Genomic DNA, 25,903 nt, shown 5'->3' with positions numbered 1-25,903 from the left:
AACATTAATCAATCAAATATTTTATCTTTCTTTGATTTCGTTGATGTTTTTTAACGTGTTTTTGATTAAATGACAAAATTATCTGAAAACTGATATGTTCGTTTTGGTCGTTATTAGTTTCATGGGAAGAAACTTCACGAATTACAGATTGGAAGAACTGGAAATTAAAATGAATTGCATGCATTATTTATAAATTTCAGATTTTATAAATAATAGGATATTAAGTAACTTAGGTCTGGTAATCTTTGAATGGAACAAATAAATTAAAAACATAAAGTTAACGCACATTTGCAAATTAAAACACCTTCGGAAATAACTTAAACTTTGAAGCACATTTAAAAAATGAAATATAAGATATGTGTTGGTCCCCTCTCCCCAGGGAAATGCATTATATTGGTTAGCGTTGGTTGTTGTGTGTCATTTGCATTGTTGTTATAAATCATGCGGTTGGTTTTCTCTTTTGAATTATCTCACATTTTGTCACATGGGGGCCTGTTATTACTTACTATTCGTATACAGTATGTGTTTTGCTCGGTGAAGGCCGTACGTTGACATGCAAGACTTACACAATGCATTTATTTCATTATGACGTGGGTCATTTAAAAAAAATGTCGAATCTTGAAATTACAAAATTGAAAAAAAGTTACTAATTTAAACCATGCATCCTCTTCATAACCAAATCAAAACACACAATACTTATGGAGTAACATATTAAAAGATGCAATCTTGATAATGTCATACAAAAATATATTGAAACATTTTTTGATAGGTGGTGCAATATTGTTTCTCTCCTGTTACCATGTTCAAAAGACATTTTGGGTTATTTAGGAAAGATTTCAATAAAATTTTAAGCTTGTTTTTCATTGCCAATAAAATGGTTTTCAAGAGTAAAAACGTCCATATATTTTCATTCTGTGTAATGATAGGATTATTTGTCAATTTTCCATGCTGTACTGAAAAATATACTCTAAAAATTGGTTTTCAAAGGTTATAAAAATTACCACAAGCAAGTTTAAAATTACTTTTGTCGTTTTGTTTTTGGTTACAGGGACGTACGTTAAAGATATATCAGCATACTAAGTTCTAACTTGTTACCCTTTTTGGCTATCCTCTTACCGATAGCAGTATTGCATTTTGTATATGCTTAATTGCAAAGATTAAGACGTTGTCACCTTTTAATGAGTCCAAACAACCAAACGTTTAGTTATGTGTAAAATAATATGTAATTATGCAACAAACGTGCTGTGGCAATGTTTTAGGATGCTTTTGTGCTTTTGAAATCATCACAGAATAGTTCATATTCATAGGGAGAAACAATTTAACGGTTGATCTAGTAGCGGTAACAGCATAGACATGCATTTCATGTACGCCAATTGAACTTAGTTTGTAGAAAAAATGTTGCATAGAATTATAATGAAGCTATCATTTTTCGTTAGAGTTTTCATTGACATTCTGAAATAGTTCCTTTTGCAGATATCAAGGCAATCAGAAAATATGAAAAAATAAATATTTAAAATTTGTTATCCTGACACTATACGCACATAAATTGCAGTCTTCTTTTATACCAATCAGCTTTTATGACTAGGTATAATACCTACTGTAAAATTAATTCAAACCACTGCTCTACATAGACAACATCAATGAGCGCGTAGTCGCGCTCAGCATACCACCCTAGCAATTCAACATATCGGAAAACGGGAAGTATTTGAAACGCAAACACACACACACTTATATATTATACAAGTCATTACTGTAAACCTGCTGACCAAATATTAAGTCATTCTGTTCAATACTAATGAGAAAAATGTGACAAGAAATTGTAATTTATTCAACATTGGTGACCAAGTATGAATTTAAGTCATTCTACTCAGTAGTCTCTGAGAAAAGTGTGACGAAGATATGTGTTGGACGCACGGTCGTTCAGACAATGTGTGTGCAATATAGCTCCACTTTAGAGTGGGATATACAAAACAAAATAATTTCTTTTAATGAAAGGACAAAAATGAGGAGGATGATTCAATAATACTATTTCTTTTTCAAAAATGCTTTTTAATATAAAAAAATCTAAACAAGCAAAACTGCAATGTTCTTATTATTAAGTACGCATTGAATTTGAATTAAGTAATTTTAAGTTCTACAAGTTTCATTTCATCATAATTCTTCCTTCCTTTTTAATCGTTGTTGCTTTAATTTTTCAGCTAAATCAGGGTCAGCCATTTCAGATCTTAGATGATGCCTTGGACCTGCTGGTCTTTCCGATGGCAGGACTTTTTTCTGTGGAGCTACTGGTGGTTTCCAATAATGCTTTGCACTTTTGGCACATCTAAACCCTACGTTTTGTGCTGTGTAGCTCGGTTCAAGACCCATTCTGTAATGCAGATAATATCTATTTACTGTAGGTATAATATATTAAATAAAGAAATTCAATAATAATATACAAGATCAAAATTTCAACAAATAGTAAAAGTGTTTCATTAAATATTGCTACTACGTGTAAAATGAGAATCTCCTGTAGTGATTAATTTTTGTCGTTTGGTAGCTGTCTCGTTGATGTATGCCAAATAAAACCGTTTATTCCTGGTAGACTCGGGTGATTTAATATTGCCTTTTTGTGTGAAAACTTGGTCCTCCTAGACTTATCAAGAAAACAAAGACATTTTAGGGTGAAGTTGCATTTTAAAATTGCTTCATCCCTGGCTAAACTTTTCTACACAACTCTACAAAACTTTGTACTACATCAGCTAGAAGACATAGAAGCAAGAGCGCTTGTTCCGTGAAAACATATTCAATAAGAAAATATAACGTTCAAGGTTTTGATATCTGATTTTACCTTTGAGCAACTCTGACTATGCTGTTAGCTTTACCATCCCTGGTATCCACAAAGGAGCAACCTTTGACAACATACATCCGATCTTGTACGTGTCGAGGTACTACTCTTTCATAATATCTAGTGTCTGTCCATTCCCATACATTGCCTTGCATATCATATAATCCTGAAAAAAATAGGGCTAAATAATGTTTTCATCATGCAGAATATTAAATATAATTTATGTTTGCATCGTGAAATGAAAGTATCTCTTCTGGAGTTATGAATGGTACATTCTGCGATTTTGTGTAGTATTATCCTTCAATATTTTAGATTTAATTTTATAGATCATGAAAAACACACCTTGGCTAAAAACCTTCCGTCCAAGTTTTCTTGGCTTTATTGGAATCAAATAATTCTATATTTGGTCTGGATGTTGATAATATTGACTTGTGGCTTGTACCCGATTTTGACAACTGTCGTGCAGCCACTTCTAGTTTGTTGCCAGTTTGAAATTTTATAACTCTCATTGTGTACGGAAACATCGTTTATGTATCATCCAATTGAACATAGTTTTGGACATTTACTTCATCAGACATGCTTCAGTACACACATTAAATCAATTGCGTGCAGCGACGCAGGTCCAGACCCGATATTGGTCTTGTTTATTATTTGGAGAAAATAAGAATACAAGAACCCCATTTTCTTGTTATATTTTATTATTTTTATGTTGTTTTTTTTTATATTCAGTTTTGTTTTGTACGTGATTGGTCTTCTTATATTACGTAGGACATTAAATATTAAATATGACCATAAAAGTTGCATTATGCAATTTATAAAACTTTTAATAGGGAACAGTCCTCATGAAACTATAGGAGACTATTTTTCACTGTACCATCTTTTATCTTTCAACGATATGAAAAATAATAATATTTGTTTTTGTCATACATACAATATCGATTTTTATTTGATATAATGCTTTCTTTCCCTCTAATTTTCATTAGAAGTCAATATAAGAGGTCTATGAAGTTAACTTTGTCTTTTTTTTATACATACCAAAATCATTTTGAGCAGAAAATGCATGAACAGGACTCAATCCTTCCCACTTGTCTGCTTTTGTATTTCCATTTGGAAACTTTCCCTGCAACATTAAATCGATTTGTCTGGTCAAAAGACATTGTTCTTTATAGAGATTAGTAATTCAAAGTCAATGCTTTATTGTTAATGATATGCGACGGGTACAAAATACATGTGACATAGAAGGTCAAACATTACAGAATCATAATATAATTGATAATGCAAACATTGTTCGTAATTGAAAGTAAGTTAGTGCTTCGTATTTTCAAATCAAATTACATTTCTAATAAAAAGCAATGCATTGACTGTCTATTTTGATCCCTTGGGTGAAGGCGATTGATCGAAGATAAAGTTATCCTTTCTTTATATATCATAGTTTGCAATATACCGCTGAGAAGAATTAAGAAAAAAACTGTTTAAAGTAATAACAACAATTTAAATAATGTTCTTCTTGTTCTCTTTTGAGTTATCTCCCATTTCCTATCTCAAAAATTATTGTGCGATTTGGCAAAAAGAAATTGGAAAATATCTGGTATCGTTTAAATTATTAAAATAAGATGAGACCAAAATCAAAACTGAGAGCTTAATGATTTGATTAACTTTGATACGTGTTTTTCGAGCCACAGATGAGTTTAAGATATATTCTAGTTGTTGTAGCCACTATTCCTATTTGCTATCTTCGATAGTCACAGATGAGTTTTAGATATAGTCTAGTTGTTGTAGCCACTATTCCTATCTGCTATCTTCGATAGTCACGGATGAGTTTTAGATATATTCTAGTTGTTGTAGCCACTATTCCGATCTGCTATCTTCGTTCGTGATTCTATCATGACGGAAATATTTCTTGTCATCAGGTAGCATTTCCTGGCCCATAGGGATAATGATAGCCTTTTTAGAATTTTCACCACTTTCTAACACTGCACAAAAACCTTCATATACAGTTAACTGAAGTACTTTCATTGTAATATCCAGAAATGAATTTGAATATGTATGATGACCGTTTACTTTTTCTGCTATCTTTATAAACTAAGGCCACTAGTGTGTTTTATGTCTTTTGTCATGCAGTGAATACAAAATTTAAAAAAAAATCTCAAAACTTCATTTTCACCTGTATGTAAAATTATTTCATATTTTTCTACACCTGATTCATCCCTCAGCTTGGGAACGTATGTTCAGTAGATACTGTATTGTTTGTCCAATCAAAGTGTTCAGATACATTGACTTAAGTAGGGTACACAAAAGAGCAACCTAAATATACATAAATGTAAATATTACCGTGCCACCTTAAGTCAACAGGTAGAAATATTGGGATCCCTAGACTTCTCTCGTTCAGTAGTAAAACCCTTTATAGAGTAGGACGCCCGTTTGATGTTTGTTTCTTCGACTTATTATTTCAATGCCTATCTACATGATGTGTTAATATGAAATCTTATTTTACCTGCCATAAATTAGCTCTGTTCTTTTGATATCTGTCTCCCCAAGGATAATCTTTCGCTAAATAACAAAAACATAAAATATCACTGAGGTTCATTTGTCAGCTTTTCTCTCAAGCGATGAACATTGTTACGCGCTAAAGAGTTTACACAATTGACGATGTTTTAAAAATTTCTATCTAGAAGGTTTGCTTTTTAACGTTTGCAGTTATCATAAAGAGCTACATTTGATACAAGATTCAACTTCAACTAAGCGCTTCATCAAAAAGGTTAAAAACTATATTTATGAATCATTGAATAAAATAAATTGCGTTTTGCTTAGGAAACGATCATTTTAATCTGAGGGAGAAGTAATGGTGTTTTTCTAATCTTTCCTCAAACTTGCTCACTTAACATGTGAAATAAGTCTATAAAGATCCCTATAAATTTGCAAATTCAAACCCATCACCTTATAAGCATATGAACAGACCAGTGATAAAAGTTAAATATCAATGACAGAGAAGAATTGATTAAGTCTGCCACATAATTTTATAAATTATTTCATACATTAAACTAGTGCTTCAAAAAGTTGTAAAATATAAATGTCCAATAAAATTTAAGTCACCTATTATTATAAAATTTGTATATAGGGTTTATTATGGGATTTTTTTCAGCCGATATCGTATTTGATGTGTGTTGAAATTATGACGATTTTCCCTTTTTTGTCTAATTTTGTAAAATTTCCCGTGCATATTTACATGTGTGAAAGCAAATCCATCCACTATGAACTATGTAAAGGTTGTTTTTCTTTTGTATATGTGTGTCGTTTGGTTGCTGTTCATTGACGTATACCAACAGTTTTTAAGACGGGTCAGAACTGACCCCACTATTCATTTGTTTTTAATATCAAATATTTAATTTTCGAAAAAAAATCTTGGTATCTTCATGTTTCACAAGTGGGTCTTTACTTGTTACTCTAACACCTGAATAGTAAATAAGCGAATATGAATGTATACCATAATACCCTCCACGGGCTGCAAACTCCCATTCCACTTCCAATGGTATTCGTTTCTTATAATGTTCACAGAAAGCTTTTGCATCATGGTAACTAACATGTACAACAGGGTAATCCAGTCGATCTATGATGGTAGAATTAGGACCTTCTGGCTAGAAATGATAAAAAATGCTAACATACATAACTTGACCTATTTACTACTTTGTTTTTGATTAAATCGATCATCTTTACGTAATCAATGTATTTAACAACCAATATGTTTCGTTATTTGGTAGTTTCCTTAATAAAACACTTTATTGTTTGAAGCAATATACACGCTTGATACCAATTTCAGGGCGAATGGGGTCTATTGAAGTATAGTCTTCATTATCGTCATGATCGCTATAGAGCCAAATACATTTTAATAAGAGTTTGATTATCAAAATCAACAGGGCCTCTACTGCACAACTTAACCTGTGCAAGCTAACTTTTTAGTAAGTAAAAAAAGGTGAACATATTACTATGTGTATCAAAATTTTGTTATAATGGATAATGTGTAAGCTGCATCTTATGTATAAACATTTATAGCTTTAATATCTGTTAATTTTGTTTATGAATATACAGGATAGTAATCTAAACAACACAAAACATTGAATTGCTTGATCTCAATTTTATTTATCGTTAAATGTCTTACCTTATCCCACTGTGCGCCTTTGACCTCAACCCACGGCGCATCTCTGAATTGTGTTATGTCAGTTCCGTTTACAAAGGGTCGCAGTACATATGACCAGTTTTGAACTTCTGCATCAGTTTTGTATCCGGATCTTAATTGTTTAAACTTCCTGATTAAATAAAAATAGTAATGCTAGTTCACACAAAAAATACAAATACAAAAGTTATACAAAAAAAACAAGCAGAAATTAATGACAATAGTGAACAAGGCGGACAAAAACGACATTTCAGTTGGATAACATACGACAATGGAAGGCACAAAAACAAACCTCCATTCAAGGACCTAGAAATAACTTGATAACCAAATAAAAAGTAAAAAGATAAACTGGAATACATAATGACAATTCAAGCGAAAGAAGAAACAACGAAAATGAAAGACCAAGCATACATAAAGATATCGATAGATAAAACAAAATAGATAACTCTATAACAAGAAGACCTAGCAAAACAGATGACAAAAGCAATTTTACTTCCTTGTAGAAAGTAAAAATATACCTGGAACTAAGTTTGCATTAGCAAAGACAGGGTCAGTTATTTGAAGAAAAAAAACCAATTTGTTCACTATAATGATAATATAATCTTATCTTTTTATATTACAAATTGTCAATTGGCCTAATTTGGAACCAACATTTTATAAACATATCAATATTGAAAATTAAAAATTTAGATTTGTCAAAACTTATTTAACAATTTACCTCTTTAAACCAAGAATAATATATTACACTCTTATATCAAGCATCGAAATATTTTTTAAATGAAATGTTGTCACCAACGAACACTGTTTAATTCGAACATGATTGCTAGTGGTCTCCTTTAAATGTGTTCAAATCATGCTGAATACCTCTGAATATTTATGTTTTATATCTCTCTATGTATTGTAGCTGTTAATGTTGTTGGTTAAGATATCGTGTTGTTGGTTAGGATATCGAATTGTTATTTTGAAGATCGTGTTGTTTCTGATATCACGTTGTTGGTAAGGATATCACGGTGTTTGTTGGAATAGCATGTTGTTGGTTAGAATATCATTTTGTTTGTTAAGATACTATCTCATTAACACTTGACCACAAAATCTTCATTTAATATTTATATACAATGCAAAGGTAATAAAAGAACAGTGCTACATGTTTTAATAGCTTCTTAACAAGACAGAACATTTTTCACTGAAAAATGTTTCTGGAAAAAAGTTTCTGGTTATCACAAGTAAAAAAAATAAAATATTTAGCTAAGCTTTTTTTGGAGATACTCAAACCCACATGAAAATCAGGACAAAAACGACATTTCAGTTGGATAACATACGACAATGGAAGGCACAAAAACAAACTTCCATTCAAGGACCTAGAAATAACTTGATAACCAAATAAAAAGTAAAAAGATAAACTGGAATACATAATGACAATTCAAGCGAAAGAAGAAACAACGAAAATGAAAGACCAAGCATACATAAAGATATCGATAGATAAAACAAAATAGATAACTCTATAACAAGAAGACCTAGCAAAACAGATGACAAAAGCAATTTTACTTCCTTGTAGAAAGTAAAAATATACCTGGAACTAAGTTTGCATTAGCAAAGACAGGGTCAGTTATTTGAAGAAAAAAAACCAATTTGTTCACTATAATGATAATATAATCTTATCTTTTTATATTACAAATTGTCAATTGGCCTAATTTGGAACCAACATTTTATAAACATATCAATATTGAAAATTAAAAATTTAGATTTGTCAAAACTTATTTAACAATTTACCTCTTTAAACCAAGAATAATATATTACACTCTTATATCAAGCATCGAAATATTTTTTAAATGAAATGTTGTCACCAACGAACACTGTTTAATTTGAACATGATTGCTAGTGGTCTCCTTTAAATGTGTTCAAATCATGCTGAATACCTCTGAATATTTATGTTTTATATCTCTCTATGTATTGTAGCTGTTAATGTTGTTGGTTAAGATATCGTGTTGTTGGTTAGGATATCGAATTGTTATTTTGAAGATCGTGTTGTTGGTTTGTATATCGCGGTGTTGTTTCGGATATCACGTTGTTGGTAAGGATATCACGGTGTTTGTTGGAATAGCATGTTGTTGTTTAGAATATCATTTTGTTTGTTAAGATACTATCTCATTAACACTTGCCCACAAAATCTTCATTTAATATTTATATACAATGCAAAGGTAATAAAAGAACAGTGCTACATGTTTTAATAGCTTCTTAACAAGACAGAACATTTTTCACTGAAAAACGTTTCTGGAAAAAAGTTTCTGGTTATCACAAGTAAAAAAAATAAAATATTTAGCTAAGCTTTTTTTGGAGATACTCAAACCCACATGAAAATCCACACTTGTTCGAAAATAACATGACAGGGAATCTAAAAATCGAAATAATCATAGAATATTAGAATATACTATGTATACTACAAATCCCACACAACGATGCCACATTTTCATTAATCGTGTTACAAATGTAACAACTTACCAGAACTGTGCATTTGTAACCGGATATACGTCAATATAAAATGGCTTCACTTCTGCTACCTCTACCGGATATTCTCCCGTCTCCGATTTCGGATCATTTATTCCTTTAAGAAATTTACCCCCTTCTAAAACTTTCATTAAGTTGTATCTCTCATAATGATCAATAACTGAAAAGAAATAATTTAGTAAAAAAAAGGTAATTCTAAAGTGTAGATATACAAATTCACTTAAAAACATACCAACAGAAAACTCTTTGATGTGTCATTAGATGGTACAAATCGAGAAAAACTGTCTTATCATAAATTGGTACAATCAATTGCAGAGTGAAAATAAGTTAGGACGCCAAACCAAATACGAAGTTGGAGAGATAAACTTGGTGTTTCAAATAAATCAACATTTTATAAACAGTAAATTTTCAGAAAATTAACATATCAATGTCAACACGAAAGTGCTTACTACTGGGCTGGTGATACCGTCGGATGTCATTGGCATCGACCCAGCGGTTGTAAAAGCTAATAATTTTGTATGGCATACAGGCGGTTCGCCTGCACAAGACTCATCAGTGGCGCTCGAATCAAAACAATTGACTGAGACAATATATACCTTCGGGTAGGAAAAGCTTTTTTTTTTAATTAATTCGGTTGATTATTCTGCCTTGAGACATTGCTTCCACTGCTCATAAGAATAGAAAATATGACAAAATTTCCATAACGTTTTTTTAATGGTGTGAAAAAAAAATATTTGCTACCAAGCTTTGGGTCAAGCATTCAGAATTATGGTAAATGATCCTAAACATCTTCTAAAATAGCTTACGCTGCTATCAAAAATAGAACATTTGACAGAAAAGTAATTAATCCATGAAAGTAGCGTTTGATTGATTAACATGTTTAAAGACCACATTCTATTGTATATGTAATCACAGGTGTTCTCTGTATGTAATCAATCGTTATAATACCAAAAATATGTCGACTTCATGATCAATTAAATAAATATAATAAAGATGCAAATCTGTACTTAATTTAATTGTATAACAGCGAATCCCACTACTACAATGTACTTGTTTAATATTGTTAAACGTATTGAATTATTGACATAAAGATCACTGCATTTTACACAAACCTGGAATTGTTTAAGCTATTTTCGGCATAATTCATTTCAATGTCATCCAACTCATTTCAAAGTGAAAAACATGATAAAAGCAACATTCGTGTACATTATATCATTTCTTTTAAATCACTCCCCCCTGACCCCCCCCCCCCCCCCCCCCCGCCCAAAATTGGATAAAGGTGGAAAGCCGTCGCATTGCCGAATATGATTAATATATTGAAATAAAATGTAAGATTTTTATTGTAGAACATCATTGTTTTCCAAAACAAATTAAAATGTTAACCCTTTCACAATTTGATTCGTTGGTTTTATGTTATTATTTTGCATGAACACAAATGTAAAAACGTTGTCTTCACTTTGACTGGCGTGGGTGTAGAAATATATTCACTTTTCCATCCCGCAGTAAAACCAATGCGAAAAAGGGTCGTCCTTTTGGCTGTACATGATATATACATACGTATCTACATGAAATCATATTTGGACGTTAATGTTGATGCCGCGTATAGGGGGATACTATCACGCTGTCTTCACGTTAAAATGCCTTTGCCAAAAGCTCCTTTAGGGGTCACAAGAAGCCTCTTGCAAGGCAAAGTGTCTGTCCTAATATAACGTACCTCTTTCCTTATTAAAAGTCTAAATTCCCGCCATTAATCTCGATCGCCCAATTTGGCAGACACTGCTTTGTTTATTTTGTTCTCGTATTGAATATGCATGAAATATTTGCAACTGAAACGTTAAGCAAACAAGTTTCAATCTTCCCTTTTTCGCGTAATACATAGCTAGTTAATTCTTATCATTTAACTAAGTCAGGTCTCACGACACCAAACATATGACTTTAAGTCAGTTTATATTTATTACTTAAATAAATCTGAAGACCAACCTCGTATGCAAAAGCATTTCAACATTTGTAAATAATTTTGAAATTAGCTCTACACACCTTCACATTCACGGTTTAAATCCTGAGCATAGATAATCTATCGATGTAACCCAGAACATTAATCTAAGAATTTTGATGTAAAGCACCATTGTCATATAATACAGTGTTCACTTAAACCTTATATTATAAACCTGTGTAGTTTAACTCCCTTGCATATTTAGTTATGATTGTTTAGATATAAAGTCCCGTGTATTCTGTGTTTTCATGATGTATCCAAAGATGCACGTTTTTGCATTTTAGATTAAACTTTCCTTAAATAATCTCAGAAAGGGTACAATTAAATTACTATCAAATTCAAAATATAAATAGACAGCGCTGTAAATTGATGTTTCCTGTAACGCAGGCGCGGTACACTGCATTACAGAACCGTTAAACCTTCCTAATATATGCACCAGATACTCTAGTTGGTAGTGAATATGACGCTTAAGTTAATTTTCTTACGAACTTGAAAAATTGTGTACGATTGCAGTAAATAATGTAATAATTTCTAATCATGCTTATTATGTGAATCATGAAATATACACGTAATATAACAAATTTCGAATTGTTTTTCATGTGGATTGATTAACATCGGGAAAAAATCCTTAACTAGTTAGACTTACCGTTTTTTAAATCCAATGCAAATATTTCTAAAACATATAAAAGTAAGATAAAAACTAAATTAAAATAGATATTCGCCATGTTGGATGGGACGGAAAATATAATATGGTCAATGGTGACACCGGCTGTTACACATCACCTAACCACGTGGCCGTATAGACTACGGATAATAGTATTGACGTTCCTGTGTTATAAAAAGAGTTTACACGTTTCTTTATACATTCATTGATTCAGATATTTGATTTTTTAACATTGTCGATGAAATATTGTCAATAAAGTCTTCCTAAGTAATACACTGATCTGCTTGCAAATTGAAAGGAAAAAATCATGAAAATAAATTAAAAAAATGTACGAATTAATAATTGGTTTAAAAGAGTGGTTTAAAAGGTGATTACTCGATGTTTAAAACTACAGTAACTAATAACCAACTTTTCATTTTAGTCAGAAAATTTGATATACGATATATGGGTTTTTCATTGTTGAACGCCGTTTTTACATCCTTCATAATATCCTCCGGTCTTAGGTCAATAATTGTCTCATTGGCAACTACACTACTCCTGCGAGGGTCTTTAGCGACCTTGATTTACTGTATGGATCTTGCGTGGTTGAGAAGCAATCATACCACACCCAATATTTTTTTTTAATTAATCATATATAGAACGTTCGCTTTACACAAAATAGTATATATGGAAACCAAATTTTACATATTCTGAAGAATCATCTGCTTTTTAAAATAATCTGAATTTTAGTTTTTATCTTAGAATGATTGTTATGGACACTAGACTAAAATATGTTATATACCAATAACCATGCATTTCTGAATATTTCCCAAATTAAGACCTATTTTGAAATTACATTATTTACAGATAAACTATTTTTAAAATTAACGTTTAAAATTGATTTACTTGCGAATTAATATTACAACATATAGTACTTAGCTATTCCATACAGTTTGTCAAGAGATGTATATACCATCGGAAGATACCAAGATCTTGTTGAGAAATATTCCGTATCAACTTCACAAATAATACATGATAGTCTTGAAGTTTAGATTCTAGGTACTGACGTTTTCTATCATCTTAATTACGTGTTATAGTGTTCTTTTAGCGTCTGATGTTGTAAGACGCTAGTAATGGATGCACCACGATTTGATTAGTATCTTTGAAAAGTAAAATAACAAAAATACCGAACTTCAAGGAAAATTCAAAACGTAAAGTATCAAATGGCAAAATCAAAGCTCAAGCACATCGAACGAATGGATAACAACTGCCATATTTCTGACTTGGTACAGGCATTACCTTATGTAGAAAATGGTAGATTAAACCTGATTTATAGCTAGCTAAACCTCTCACCTGTATGACAGTCGCATAGAATTCCATTATATTGACAACAATGTGTGAGCAAAACAAACAGACATAATAGATAAAAATGTCAAAAATTGGGGAACAGCAGTCAACATTGTGTTATAATCTTAATCACTGTAAAAACTAATAATTATATCAACAAGGTAAAACAAAATGGCATATAGACACTCTATAGACAAAGTACATTGGCAAAAATGAAAGACAAGAATACAAAAATTACCATAGCACAATAACACATTGCGGATTGTATAAATACAGGTACCTCATTATGCAATAATAATATGATTTCCAATAATAGAATAAATAGATTCGTGTCATGCATAAAAATGTCATTTTCTAGCTCCTTTCTTCTGTTTTTCTATTGACAGTTTCTGCAGGGATACCAACAAATTCTTTTAAAATTAGTTTACCCTTTTTTACATTTATTTTTTTTACCCTTTTTTACATTTATTTTTATCATAAGGAAGTTGCTTGCGTTCGGCTATTTTTTTTTTTATCTTTAAGATGTATGGTAAACTGCCCTTTTGTTTTCTTAGCAATGTAAAAATACTATTCACAAAGTTTTTTTTATCATTTTGGTTTTCAACTTAATTTAGATTTTACACATCTGAGTATGAACGTTTGCCTTTCTTGTAGTTTGTTTGCCAACTATTGCTTTCGTGTCCTCATAATGAGATGTCAAGATTGTCAGGTATAAAAAGGTTTATTTTTATTCCTCTTTCTTTTGTTTGTCTATATTTTCCTCCTTTTTCATTTCTGTTCTTTCAGTTATTTAAACTGTCAGGATAATTTACATTTAGGAAGCTTGATTAGCAATCCATATATTATGCAATTTTGTGACGTTACAATTATCTTGAAAGTGACAGGTCATACTCATGTACAAGTACAGGCCGAAGAAAAGTTCTTATCAGTCTGCATTTTGTCTGATAATAGTTGTGTATATCAAGAGTAAGTAAAAGTTATTTATACAGTAAAATGAAAATTTAATAAGTATTTATGTAGTACGCTTGTACATACCTTTTTAATACCATGTTTAAACGGCCGATCAAATGAGCTATTTTCATAACGGATGTGGACATTCGTTGAGGACGAATCGTTACGGAGTTAATAGCCGTATTCTTTTTGAATTTTTACACTTAAAGCGAAAATATGAAGTTAAAATCACAATATAGAATACACACTTAAACAATTGAAAAAGCGTATTGGGTCGCTAGCTTTCAAACCTGCTATGGTTAACGTCTTGTACATTGGCTAGCAACGTAAATGTGGGAAAGTGTTTTTGAAATGTCGAGGAAGTGAGTGAAATATACGTGTACAGTATCGCCAATAACTAATTCACGCTCTCCCAATACATTAGAAGTATCATACTTTTATTTGCTGTTTTTGTAAATACTATATAGAATAAGTTTCATACAAAATATTATCAATCCATCTGTAGTTAGGAGTACCAGACGTAAATGATATACTTTATTTCTTCTTTACACGAAACTTTTTCTAATCGAGGTAAATATATTGTATATGTATATTTTTAGATTAATCTACCGAAATGTTGTTGAAAGCATCTGATTCAGTTGTGTTATTAACCTTGGTGTAAGTATATGAATTTTTGTGTATAACTATAACAGTGAAACATTGGAGGGCATAGGTGATTGCGCAACTTATTGCTTTGTTAAGTAAGATATATTAAGTAAATAAAAGTTTTAAAAAGAATTATTTTTTTCATTATATAATGTAACATTTCAATATCATTATATGATATAATTCATATAATCTTTACAATAATTATGTATTACGTACATTGGGGGACATATACTTGCCTCCCCATGCCACTAAAGTTATATTTGCTTAAGAGCAACAAAAACATCTATTTCCATAGCACGTTTATTTCAAAGAGACCGATAACATCACATCAAATATGCATCATCATCATACAAAGGGACACAACTCTCACGACTTAACTACAAAACACATACGACCATACAATACATATACATGTATATAACATATGGAATTCAGAAACTCACATTTTCAAAATTTTATAAAACGCTAATTATTACAGACTTGTATCTTTGGTGAGTTTTTATAGCAAAGTTTTCTCAATTACATAATTGAATAATTCTTTCACGACTTACCAATATAATATACAACTTCGCCGACTGTTTGTTTCAGCTATATTTACAGGTTTTTGTTCACTGGAGAAACATGAACCATTGTTATATTTGAATATTGAAACCTTAACTTTGTGACGATAAATTATAATTTTTTATACTTCTTACTTGACCCGCTCAGAGTCCCAACGTCCGGAGTTTAATCGTTTCGAACAAACTTTCTGTTTAAATTACAGTTCTTCAACATCAGTATCCTTTCTCTCTTGTCTTTCTCCCAAATCATTGTCTTATTATTTTCAGAAATTTTTTTCGTTGTTTAATTTCAAATTTTGATTTGATTATTAGTTCGTGACCACGCTTTTCTGTCTGACGAGTAAGCCATTTACCCGATACATTGACATTGTACACTATATTAACCTCCTTTACTAGTATAGAAGCGTTTGACCTTATTTTTTATCAACCAATCTAAGTGACCTCAGATCAATTTAGGTAGCACCTTATGTGGCAAAAAAGATTTGAAAATATTGTTTAAAGTAATGTCATGATTTGTTCGAGATGATCTTTGACGTATTAGGATAAAGCCTTGACGATACCAGGACAGATTGGTTTAAAAAAGCAACGCATTCTTATTGTTTAGATACATTAAGCTATGTTTGACCAACATTGGTCAACAGTTGACTTTAACTTGAAAGTAATGATATTGATGCTTATCGCATTTCTTGCGACAAATATCACATAAGATGGACTATTTCCTTTGTCATATCTGTAAATACAGTTTTGTTTTTCTGTTCATAGCATACCAATGGTGTTTCATGAAGACTGACGTTGTAATAATTTTGCAGAACATGTTTGAAACACTGGCTTTCTTTGGAAATTATGTTTTGATATAGTCCAAATAATGTAGTTTCATGATACCTTCTCGACATTTGGAATCTAATGTTTCATGCCATAAAAATTAGCATCTGTTAAAAATGTTTATTTACTATTGGGTGTTGATACAGTTACTACCTGTTTTGGTCATTGAATGATCCGTCATGAAATGCAACTCAGATTTAGTTTTAGTTCGTTCATGTTTATATATACACGTCATTACATCCTGTCTCTATATATTGTAGACATCCGAAACAAAGTTACTTGTAAATGGTCTTACAAAAACCATGCATTATTGTGCAATATATGCCTATTAGACATTTTCGAAAACTGTTTTAAACTTCTATGTTTACATTAATGATGACATTTACAGATAATGCTATAGGGGCCATCTCAAAGTGTACAATGTTGACAAATTGAAAAGCAAATAACGCAAACTATGTATTTTTATTTAAATCAACGAAACAAGTCGTGAAACCTGCATACATGTTCAAAAGCAGCACAGATATTTGCAAATTGTCAGAGTTTTCTCCTGGGATGTCTCCAAAGACTTCCCTGAACTCCATAATTCTTCAATTCTCCAATTGAATGTTCAAAGCAACTCTGTATTCTGTGATGAATTAATTATCCAAAAAAAAAGTAATTTTTCCACACCTCCCTTTTGAATTGTCCGGTTTTATCTGTATTTGTTGGCGTGTATAGGGTGTCATAAGAGGATATCTAATAGGATATATTTTATCAGCCAGTAAAAACTATTGATTCGGGAAAGTCAAGCTCAGCATTTCACCCTATTGGCCTAATCATTGCAAACTGTTGCGCGTCATTTTGATGTTCCAAAACCACAGAATTTTGCATGAATTATCGATAACAATTTGCAATGAAAATGAGGATATCCTGAAAAATAAAGCTCACGAGGCTCAATCAGTGACCTGTAAATTTTTTTGGCCTGCCAGTTTTACGTCGAAAAATATCATTTGCAATTTGTCTCAATATGTCTAAAACGGTTTAGGGTGTTTCTCCACTTTTTAATAAGAGAAGTATCTATGACGTGAAAACATTTGAAAAACATAGATTCCTTCCCAAGTGTCGACGAAAACATGCTTAAAATCAGTCTGATGACATACGAGAAAATCTCATGTTGGAAATGTCATCTGGGAATGGAAAATAATAACAAACAAAAACGTGCTGCAGTGGAAGAGGAGGGAGAACAATGCATACGTCTTGCAGTGAAAGGGGAGGGCGGGCAAAAAACAAACGTCCTGCAGTGGAAGAGGAGGACGGGCAACTATCTGACGAACGGCAGCCCGGACATAGTGATCTAAAGGAAAGGAAAGCTGAGCCAAAAACAGCATAATTTATGCAGCTTGTTAAAAAGAATCATCTGAACTATGAGTAATACATGGAGAAGATGATTCCTAAAATATTGAAAGCCTTGGGAATTAGACGATTACTAACAGTATCAAATACTGTTAACAAATAGCTGATTTCATTTTGAAATTAAAATCATTTCACTCATTGTTTCCGTTTGTTAATTATGTAACCACTTCTATCGAGACATTGTGTATTTTGAGATGACCTAAGGGTTTGTTTACCTGTAATTATCATCGTCAACTTAAAAGTCATGTGAATTTTAGATTCCGAAAATGTCCAATATCTACATTTCCCACTATATCTTTCATTTCAACCCACGTTAAATTATTCATAAAGCTGACCCTTACTTTTAACATGTTGCAACTAATTTCTCCATTGATTCCATTTAACTTTCAGAATCTTATGCTGAATTCATAGGTTTTGTTTTACTTATCAATTTCTGCATATATTCTATTTGCTAATGTACCAATCGACAGTGTCACTCGAATCAAAAGAGTTGGAAGGCCAAATAAAATTCGAAGTTGAAAAGCATTTAGAACCGCATAATCCCGAAAAGTTTTGCCAAATACAACAAAGGCAATGTATGCCTGGGGAAGAGAAATCTTAGTGTATCAAATACAACAAAGGTAATGTATGCCTGGGGAAGAGAAATCTTAGTGTATCAAATACAACAAAAGTAATGTATGCCTGGGGAAGAGAAATCTTAGTGTATCGAATAATTTAACAACTTATGGTTTGTCTTTTCGTCGTTTTTATTTTTTTTGCCATGGCATTTTCAGTTTTTTTCGATTCATGAGTTTTAATATTCCTTTCGTATCTTTCGCCTCTCTTTTATAAACAGTACTTTTATAGAAAATGAACATATCAATGTAATCAACACAATGGTGCTGACTACTGGACTGGTGATACCCTCGGAGACGAAGCTTCAGTCACCAGTAACATCGACTCAGTGATTGTAAACACGTAGCAAACAGTAGGACAAAAACGGATGCTATATCATCTTTCGGTAATATGTTTTTTTTATATTTTAGTATCCACTTACAACTTGCTACACCTAAAAACTTAGACAAATACAACCTTGAAGATGCAGCGAGGAAAGCCGAAGTAGAGGAAGTAGATTTAGATAATCTGATCGAAACCAATGAAGGGTTCCATAATCTAACAAACCTTGGAGTACCTAAAAAGCGAGGTTTGTATATTTTCCCTATCACAATATAATTCCAGAATTAAAATCGCTGCCACGTCCTGTCGGAATGTTCGATGTCTCGTTTATGGTGAGTCCCAGGCTCTATGTAACAAACTTTACAACATCTATCTCGGAAAGGGGAGGGGGGTCCGTAGGTGGCAATTCAAAGGGTAACATTTTTGTCCTTTTCCAACATGCACTCTATTTTCATATTTTTTTATCCAATTATTCCTCCCTTTCTCCCAGGCGTCTAACCTTGCAGAACCTACTTTTTATGTTTATATTACCCTAAATATAAGCAAGCAACAATTAATCAATCTCCTCATTTGTATACAAATCAATTTCAGGTAACCGTGACTTACAATTTTATACATATACACTGAAAACCAATTCATCGTCGCGAGCGATTTATTTTCGCGGGTAGAAAAAAAACACTAATATAATTTATATCAAACCTATGTCCTCTATTTAATATATAAATACACCAACAATCTAAAAAAAAATTGCGAGAAGGGCCTATTTCGAAACAAAGATTCCGACAAAAATTAAGTTGGTTTACAGTATCTGTTTGAGTTTTAAAAATCTTTAAAAAAAATCAAGCATTCAAATTTAAAAGGGATTATTTTCTCCTTTATTTGTTACAGTTGAATGAATTTAGAGTCAATGATCAAAATGTGGCCAATCAGGCCTCTGCAGTGTATATTATTTCAAAACTATACAATATACTTATTAATTTAGTACGCTGCCTTACAGCATCCAGCTGTCGAAAGCGGCACATATTGATGACTATTGCGTCATCATCGTCCGCTACACCCGCAATAGCAGGCAAGAATTCAACAAAATTTGCGTATGTTCATTTATTGGCCATGAAGTTATGCACCTTACCAGTTCCTTTAACGATCAATTAATTCACTACATGACATCTGCGTGGGGTATATAAATTCGCGGTCACATCCAGTAAGAATGATGACGTTAAACCCGATGCCTCGTGTAGATCTAGAGATTGAGTCACTTTCTCTGCATCTTTAGAACCCTTGCAGCAACTACTTGAGGGTCCGTAGGTGAACTGTTGCACAGCCTAATTGTGTACCTATCCAATGTACCCTCATTTTCCAGTGGCTTTCCAGTTTTCCTGCCCATAATTTCGGTTATCCCATATTGCAGGTTGTACATATTGTATTTGTATTTGTTCTCGATCTAAAATGCAGCCAATATTTGCCACTGAACAATAAGCGAACAATTTTCAATCAATCTTGTAACAGTAAATTTTATTCAACGCAAAGAAATTAACATGATGATTAGGGAACGACCATTTTACGTCAAAGGGAGGGGGGGGGGATATTCTGATCCCCAATTTGATAAAAAAAAAATTGTGGTCAAGCAGATGACAAAAGAAATATTCTGAATCCAGATTTTCCCCATACCTTATAGTTTTAAATTTTGAAAAAAATTATTTGATTGATAGCGTCGAAAAACTAAAAAAAACATGTCTGACTCAGACAAAAAACCATAACCCCCCTTGAAGTTAACTTAACCATTCAAACAGATACAGTAGCATTAGTTGAAATACAACTGGAATATAAATCCATTATAATCTATATATGTAAATTGATGTTAAGTTGCATTGTATTGTTTTCTTCTTAGTTGTCGGTATTATCTCTGCTGTTACGGCTGGATTTAGTATACTTAAGGCTGTTGCTTCACAGATTGATGTTTCAAGAGTATGTGCTATTGGATTGTCAAATCATGGAAATCGGAAGTTGGTTGAACCAACTTGGTATCTTGAAAGTGGAATTATCAAAGATCCCCTACCAAGAGAAATTTTACCTGGTGACGCCGGTATATTTACATTTGAGAAGACAAATTGTGAGTACTGGCATATTACATTACATTTAAAATATCTAAAAAATCAGTGGCTGAAACAGAATTTCATATACAAACCCAAGTAAGAAAAATGTTTTGGAAACCTTTCGTTAGAGAAAGTTTGCATGTGCACGTGCCCACTACATTCAAATTTCATCAACTTTTGAACCTGAACGTCATTTTCGCTCATCAAAATGAGCTTGCAAAATATACCTTCTTGTGACGGTCACTAAATAGAACCATAGAAGCATACTTACTAATTGCTATTCTAGTCTTGGAAAAAGTAGTTTATTCATTAATATTGAAATTGGTGGTTGCTGTCTGTTATATTTGTTTGTTCACTTTTTTGGCTTTTTGGGTTTGTTTTTTTGATGGGTTTTATTCTGTATTTTCTCTTGTTTGGTTCACAACTTTCCATACTTATTTTTAAGAATACGATCTCTGATTTTGGCCGATCTGACATATTGTTTGAAGCCACCTTAGACTTTTCATCAGACAAAAATAACGACATTTACTATGATCTTCTGAAAAACATTGAATTTTCTGTACAGTTTGATTTCATTTAACAGAATTCTGTTCTTGAAAATAAAAAAAATCACATAAAGTTTGTAATGTTATTAACGTTGATCTCCGCTAGCAGCCATTGTTAATTTCAAATCGGCACCACGGTAGGAACACTTGCTTTCAGATTCAATCCATCATTTTCTACATAAGAAAATGCCTGTACCAAGTCAGGAATATGACAGTTGTTGTCCATTCGTTTGATGTGTTTGCGCTTTTGATTTTGCCATTTGATTAGGGACTTTCCGTTTTGAATTTTCCTCGGAGTTCAGTATTTTTGTGATTTAACTTTTTGCTAATAATTTTATATGAAATATATCTGAGCATATATAAAGGCCTTATAGTTGTTTACATCCAGGTCCTTTGGTCTATGGTGGATGGTTGTCTCGTTTGCAATCATACCACGTATCTCTATTTTTTTATTTAGCACGATGCCTGTTATAGAAGCTGTCAACACCAGTTAAAGACTTACATTGGTAAGGATTTTTTTTTATTCTGTTAATATAAATCGTTTATATCTTTTAACAGATGCTACATACGGAACAGCTGGAACTCTGACGTACACTGTTGACGGCACAGAAACACAAATAGAGGTCATGTGGTCAGTTCCTATGGTATATGGTATATACTCTAATAGGTTTAACGTAAAGGTAATTTAAAATATCAAAAATATTTGTACATATTGTTATATTGCGGACGAACGTCGACAGCTAAGATGATCAGCAAGTGCTTTAAATGATAAAAACTAAGAACGAACTGATCTTATTTTAGTGCCTTTAGTACCAATGTTACAAAAGTATTGGTTCGAAGTAAAAATGAGCTTCCAATCAAAGTTGCCCTTTTCTCTGTTGCGTTTACAATACGATGAAATCAATAAAAAATTACCTTACCGCAAATTTACGGCACTTGAAATAATAACAGTGAAGTATAAACGACAATGCCATAGCAAAAAACAAATAACGATCAAAAGACAAACAACAGTATACAAAACACAACAAAGAAAACCAAAGACTTGGCAACACATGCGAAATACCCTAAATGTGATCATTATCGAACAACAAATACGACTCTTAGGCAAATTATGCGTATGACAATTCAATGTTAAATACATGTTTATATGTCAACAATAAATGCTAATAACAGATTAAACATTAATCACATAGGGAATACTGTTTTGTTTTTGCGTTTTTGCGGTTTTTCTTTAATTTGCAAGGATTCAGTAATATAGATACAATGAATAAGCGTTGATTCTTGAAAAAGAAACCATGAGCCCGCAGGGCGAATGGTTTGTTTTTCATGAATCAATGCTTATCCATTGTATCTATAACTTATAAACTATTGTGTTAATGTCTTTTCAAAATTAAAGCATTTTCTTAATTAGAAGGTATTGTAAGTGAGTTTAAATAACCATATTATCATGTTCAACGATGCATTAACTAATAAAATTGAGAATGGATATGGGAATGTATCAAAGAGACAACAACCTGACCAAAGAGCATATATAAAGTATATATAATAAGTATGTTACCGAAATTTCTAGCAAGAAGCCTAATTCTAGACATACCACGATTTACTAGCATAGCAATTTGCGAATAAACATTTGTAAAATTATGTAGTAAAACAGATGAAATCTATCTATATTTATAAAACAAAAATGGACAAATTGAATGTAATCATTTTCGTTTCAAATATGTGAAATAGACAACAATAAACGGTAAAACTCGCTATTATTACAAAAATATCCACAATTACATACAAAATAAAAAAAAAACAACAGAAAAACTACAGAATAGGGACAACAAAGAGAATTCGAACCTAAACCGACAAGTTCCTAACTTTAAATTGACTCTTTAACTCATTGTTTTGAACCATGCTAACCTCGCGGCTACGAACTTATATTATACGATTGCCTATTATGTATATATAAAGGTACAAGCCCTGTGTGTCCGTTGCACCGATGTTTATTATATGTTCATATATATATATATAAAATAGACATTTAAATTGTAACCCATTAGTAGCCGAGAGGTTTCGTCGATATGTTGATGTGAGTCACACATAACAAATTTCAAGGACGGGTTCGATTCCCAGTTAAGGCATATAAAAATTACAAAAATTGAAGGTAAGTTTTTAAATTAATTCCATTAGTGAACAGAAATCAGTAAATTAGCCAATTCAAACTTAATGAAATTAGGCACACAAAGGAAACAATTGAATATAATTTGGTGAATCCATGTATATGTAAGAGAATGATAATCCCTTTCTTCATGAATAAGTACGAGCGTTAGCGAGTACTTATCATGAAGTAAGGGATTATCATTCTCTTACAAACTTAGAATATTGTGAAGTGCTCAAGGCTCAAATGATCTATCAATTAGTTTCATTGTCAGTGCACTGTTTATAATTGATGCATGACTTCCCTTTTCGGCATGTCATTTATGGATTAGTTTTAGTGATGTGAGGACTTTCTTATCATTTGGGAAATATTTTTTTTAAAAAATGCGTTATAGATATTAGGTGACACAACAGTAGAAAGAAAAGGTAGGAATTGTATGCTTCCTGATTGTAAGTATGAATGTAAATCATGTAATATCTTAGTGAGGAATTATCCTTTTTTTATTTACAGTTTAAATCAATTTATACATTTGAGTTACAACTAAATTTTATTTCACAGCCAATAATTTGGTCCGGCTTTTTACATCAAATACTGTTGCATTATGTCAGGGAAATGTTCAAAAATAATGCACTTAATAGTTTTTAAATTTACTAAACTAAATTCCTGTTTTTTTTTTATCGAATACATGTATTGGAAATAACTATTCTCCACAACCGCTGATCAAGTAATCAAAGTTTTGGAAAGCTAAAGATTTAGGTTATTTTTTATCTGAAAGATTTTTTTCCTTTTTTTTTTTTGCATTTGCTTTGGTATTGTTTAATTTTATAGTAATTTGAAGTTATTAATATTTTCATAATAACATTCACGGTACCAATTTTACTGCACCAGTAAACTTCAACTTATTTTGAGATTTTTGTGTGTTTCACAATTCAACTGTTAGTCAGTTTCAATCACTCTGTGATAAATCCTTTCAATCTGATAAATGTGCTTCGGGGCAGTTGTAACTCATTTATAGAAACTGTTTGTTTTGAACTGTAAATAGACCCAAATAATAGGATAATCCCTTACTAAGAACATGATTTACATTCATTCTTCACAATTAAGAGGCATCCAATCCTACAATTTCATTGGTCGAGAGTACTTTGCTATATTCTAATTCAGCGACAGATTTAAGAAGCGTTGATTCTAGAAAAAGAATCCACGGTAAATGAATAGGCTGACGTCACGACAATGGTTTAAATATTTTGATACATATTTACATATTATTAGATTGAAGAGAATCAGGTTGCATCATCAATGTTGCATAAGTATCTGTACAAAAACCAATCTCAAGAGGTATCGAATGGTGGTCACTGGATGCATCGTGACCATAACAACATAAAGGTTCATGCAGCTATGACCAACAACGCCAAGGCATCTCTATTAGTGGAAATATTTTACAACTTAACAACACCAATGAAAGAAGTATTTGGAAAATAAGAACTATTAAAGTATCAAATAAGTGTGGGTGATTCAATTATTCAAACTGAATATCCTCACAAAGTGTATGTTATCATTTTAATGCTGAGTCTATATGGATGTTCAATTGTGTTTCATGAAAAAGATTGGCTAAGAATAATTTGTGTAAACGACTTTATGTTATGTTAACCCACGAGTAGACTAGGGTATAGAGGTATGGTCACTTCGATGTTCCCTCCTGGCAAAGTCACGTCGAAGTGCCACGCTAGTTTCACGTTAAAAATCGTTTCAAAAACTCTATAAATGTTTCGTAGGTGGCCAGCTGCTAGACAAGTTCTTGCACTTTTCAAAGATACCACATACCCTCTTCTCCAAGTTAAAACCCGGTCGAACCACTTTGCATAACCTATCAGATGTTTTTATTCTGATTTGTTCTTGTAAAATGATGCATGAAACATTTCCTACTGAAAGTAATGTAAACGGTTTTCAATCAAATACCGGTAATGCCTTTGTGAGTACATTTTATAGACTGTCGACATTCCAATAGAAACCAACTGTGCTTCCTCTGACAACACAACCGCCTTGTTCCTTTGTTTATATGAGGCAGACATCATGCAAGCGTTTCTTAAAAAGAATAATTGAAAAACTAGCATGCATGTTTACTTTAACTCCACAGTACGCTGGAAAGATTTTCTTTATTATATGATTCAACATTTGGTGGCTATAGTAATTTTAACGATTTCATGAAACTTTAAATAAATAATAGGAGCAGATATTTTCTCTCACAAATAGTTGTAGTAAAGATCCTTTAAAAGAGGGACGAAAGATACCAGAGGGACAGTCAAACTCATAGATCGAAAACAAAC

The 25,903-nt window shown here is 31.9% G+C and overlaps 2 protein-coding genes across 2 annotated transcripts; one reads left to right on the top strand and one right to left on the bottom strand.

Annotated features, from left to right (window-relative positions):
* Nucleotides 1–2,028: 2,028 nt before the first annotated feature.
* LOC127719626 (inactive C-alpha-formylglycine-generating enzyme 2-like) lies at nt 2,029–12,286 on the bottom strand. The gene is made up of 8 exons (XM_052225847.1): nt 12,143–12,286; nt 9,498–9,663; nt 6,984–7,131; nt 6,312–6,462; nt 5,322–5,377; nt 3,863–3,947; nt 2,831–2,993; nt 2,029–2,368 (listed from the first exon to the last, which is right to left on the bottom strand). Exons 1-8 carry the CDS (start codon nt 12,219–12,221, stop codon nt 2,152–2,154), a joined length of 1,065 nt encoding a protein of 354 aa, XP_052081807.1. The 5' UTR covers nt 12,222–12,286; the 3' UTR covers nt 2,029–2,151.
* Nucleotides 12,287–18,432: 6,146 nt separating this feature from the next.
* Nucleotides 18,433–25,273, top strand: LOC127720798 (uncharacterized). Its single transcript, XM_052227550.1, has 5 exons — nt 18,433–18,479; nt 18,885–19,042; nt 20,684–20,905; nt 21,992–22,113; nt 24,849–25,273. Exons 1-5 carry the CDS (start codon nt 18,433–18,435, stop codon nt 25,056–25,058), a joined length of 759 nt encoding a protein of 252 aa, XP_052083510.1. The 3' UTR covers nt 25,059–25,273.
* The last annotated feature ends 630 nt before the right edge of the window (nt 25,274–25,903 follow it).

The sequence above is a fragment of the Mytilus californianus genome, unplaced genomic scaffold (assembly GCF_021869535.1).
Source record: "Mytilus californianus isolate M0D057914Y unplaced genomic scaffold, xbMytCali1.0.p SCAF_11, whole genome shotgun sequence".
NCBI classification, from domain to species: Eukaryota; Metazoa; Mollusca; class Bivalvia; order Mytilida; family Mytilidae; genus Mytilus; species Mytilus californianus.
The sequence above is the reverse complement of the archived record's forward strand: the minus strand, read 5'-3'. Positions and strand labels throughout refer to the sequence as shown.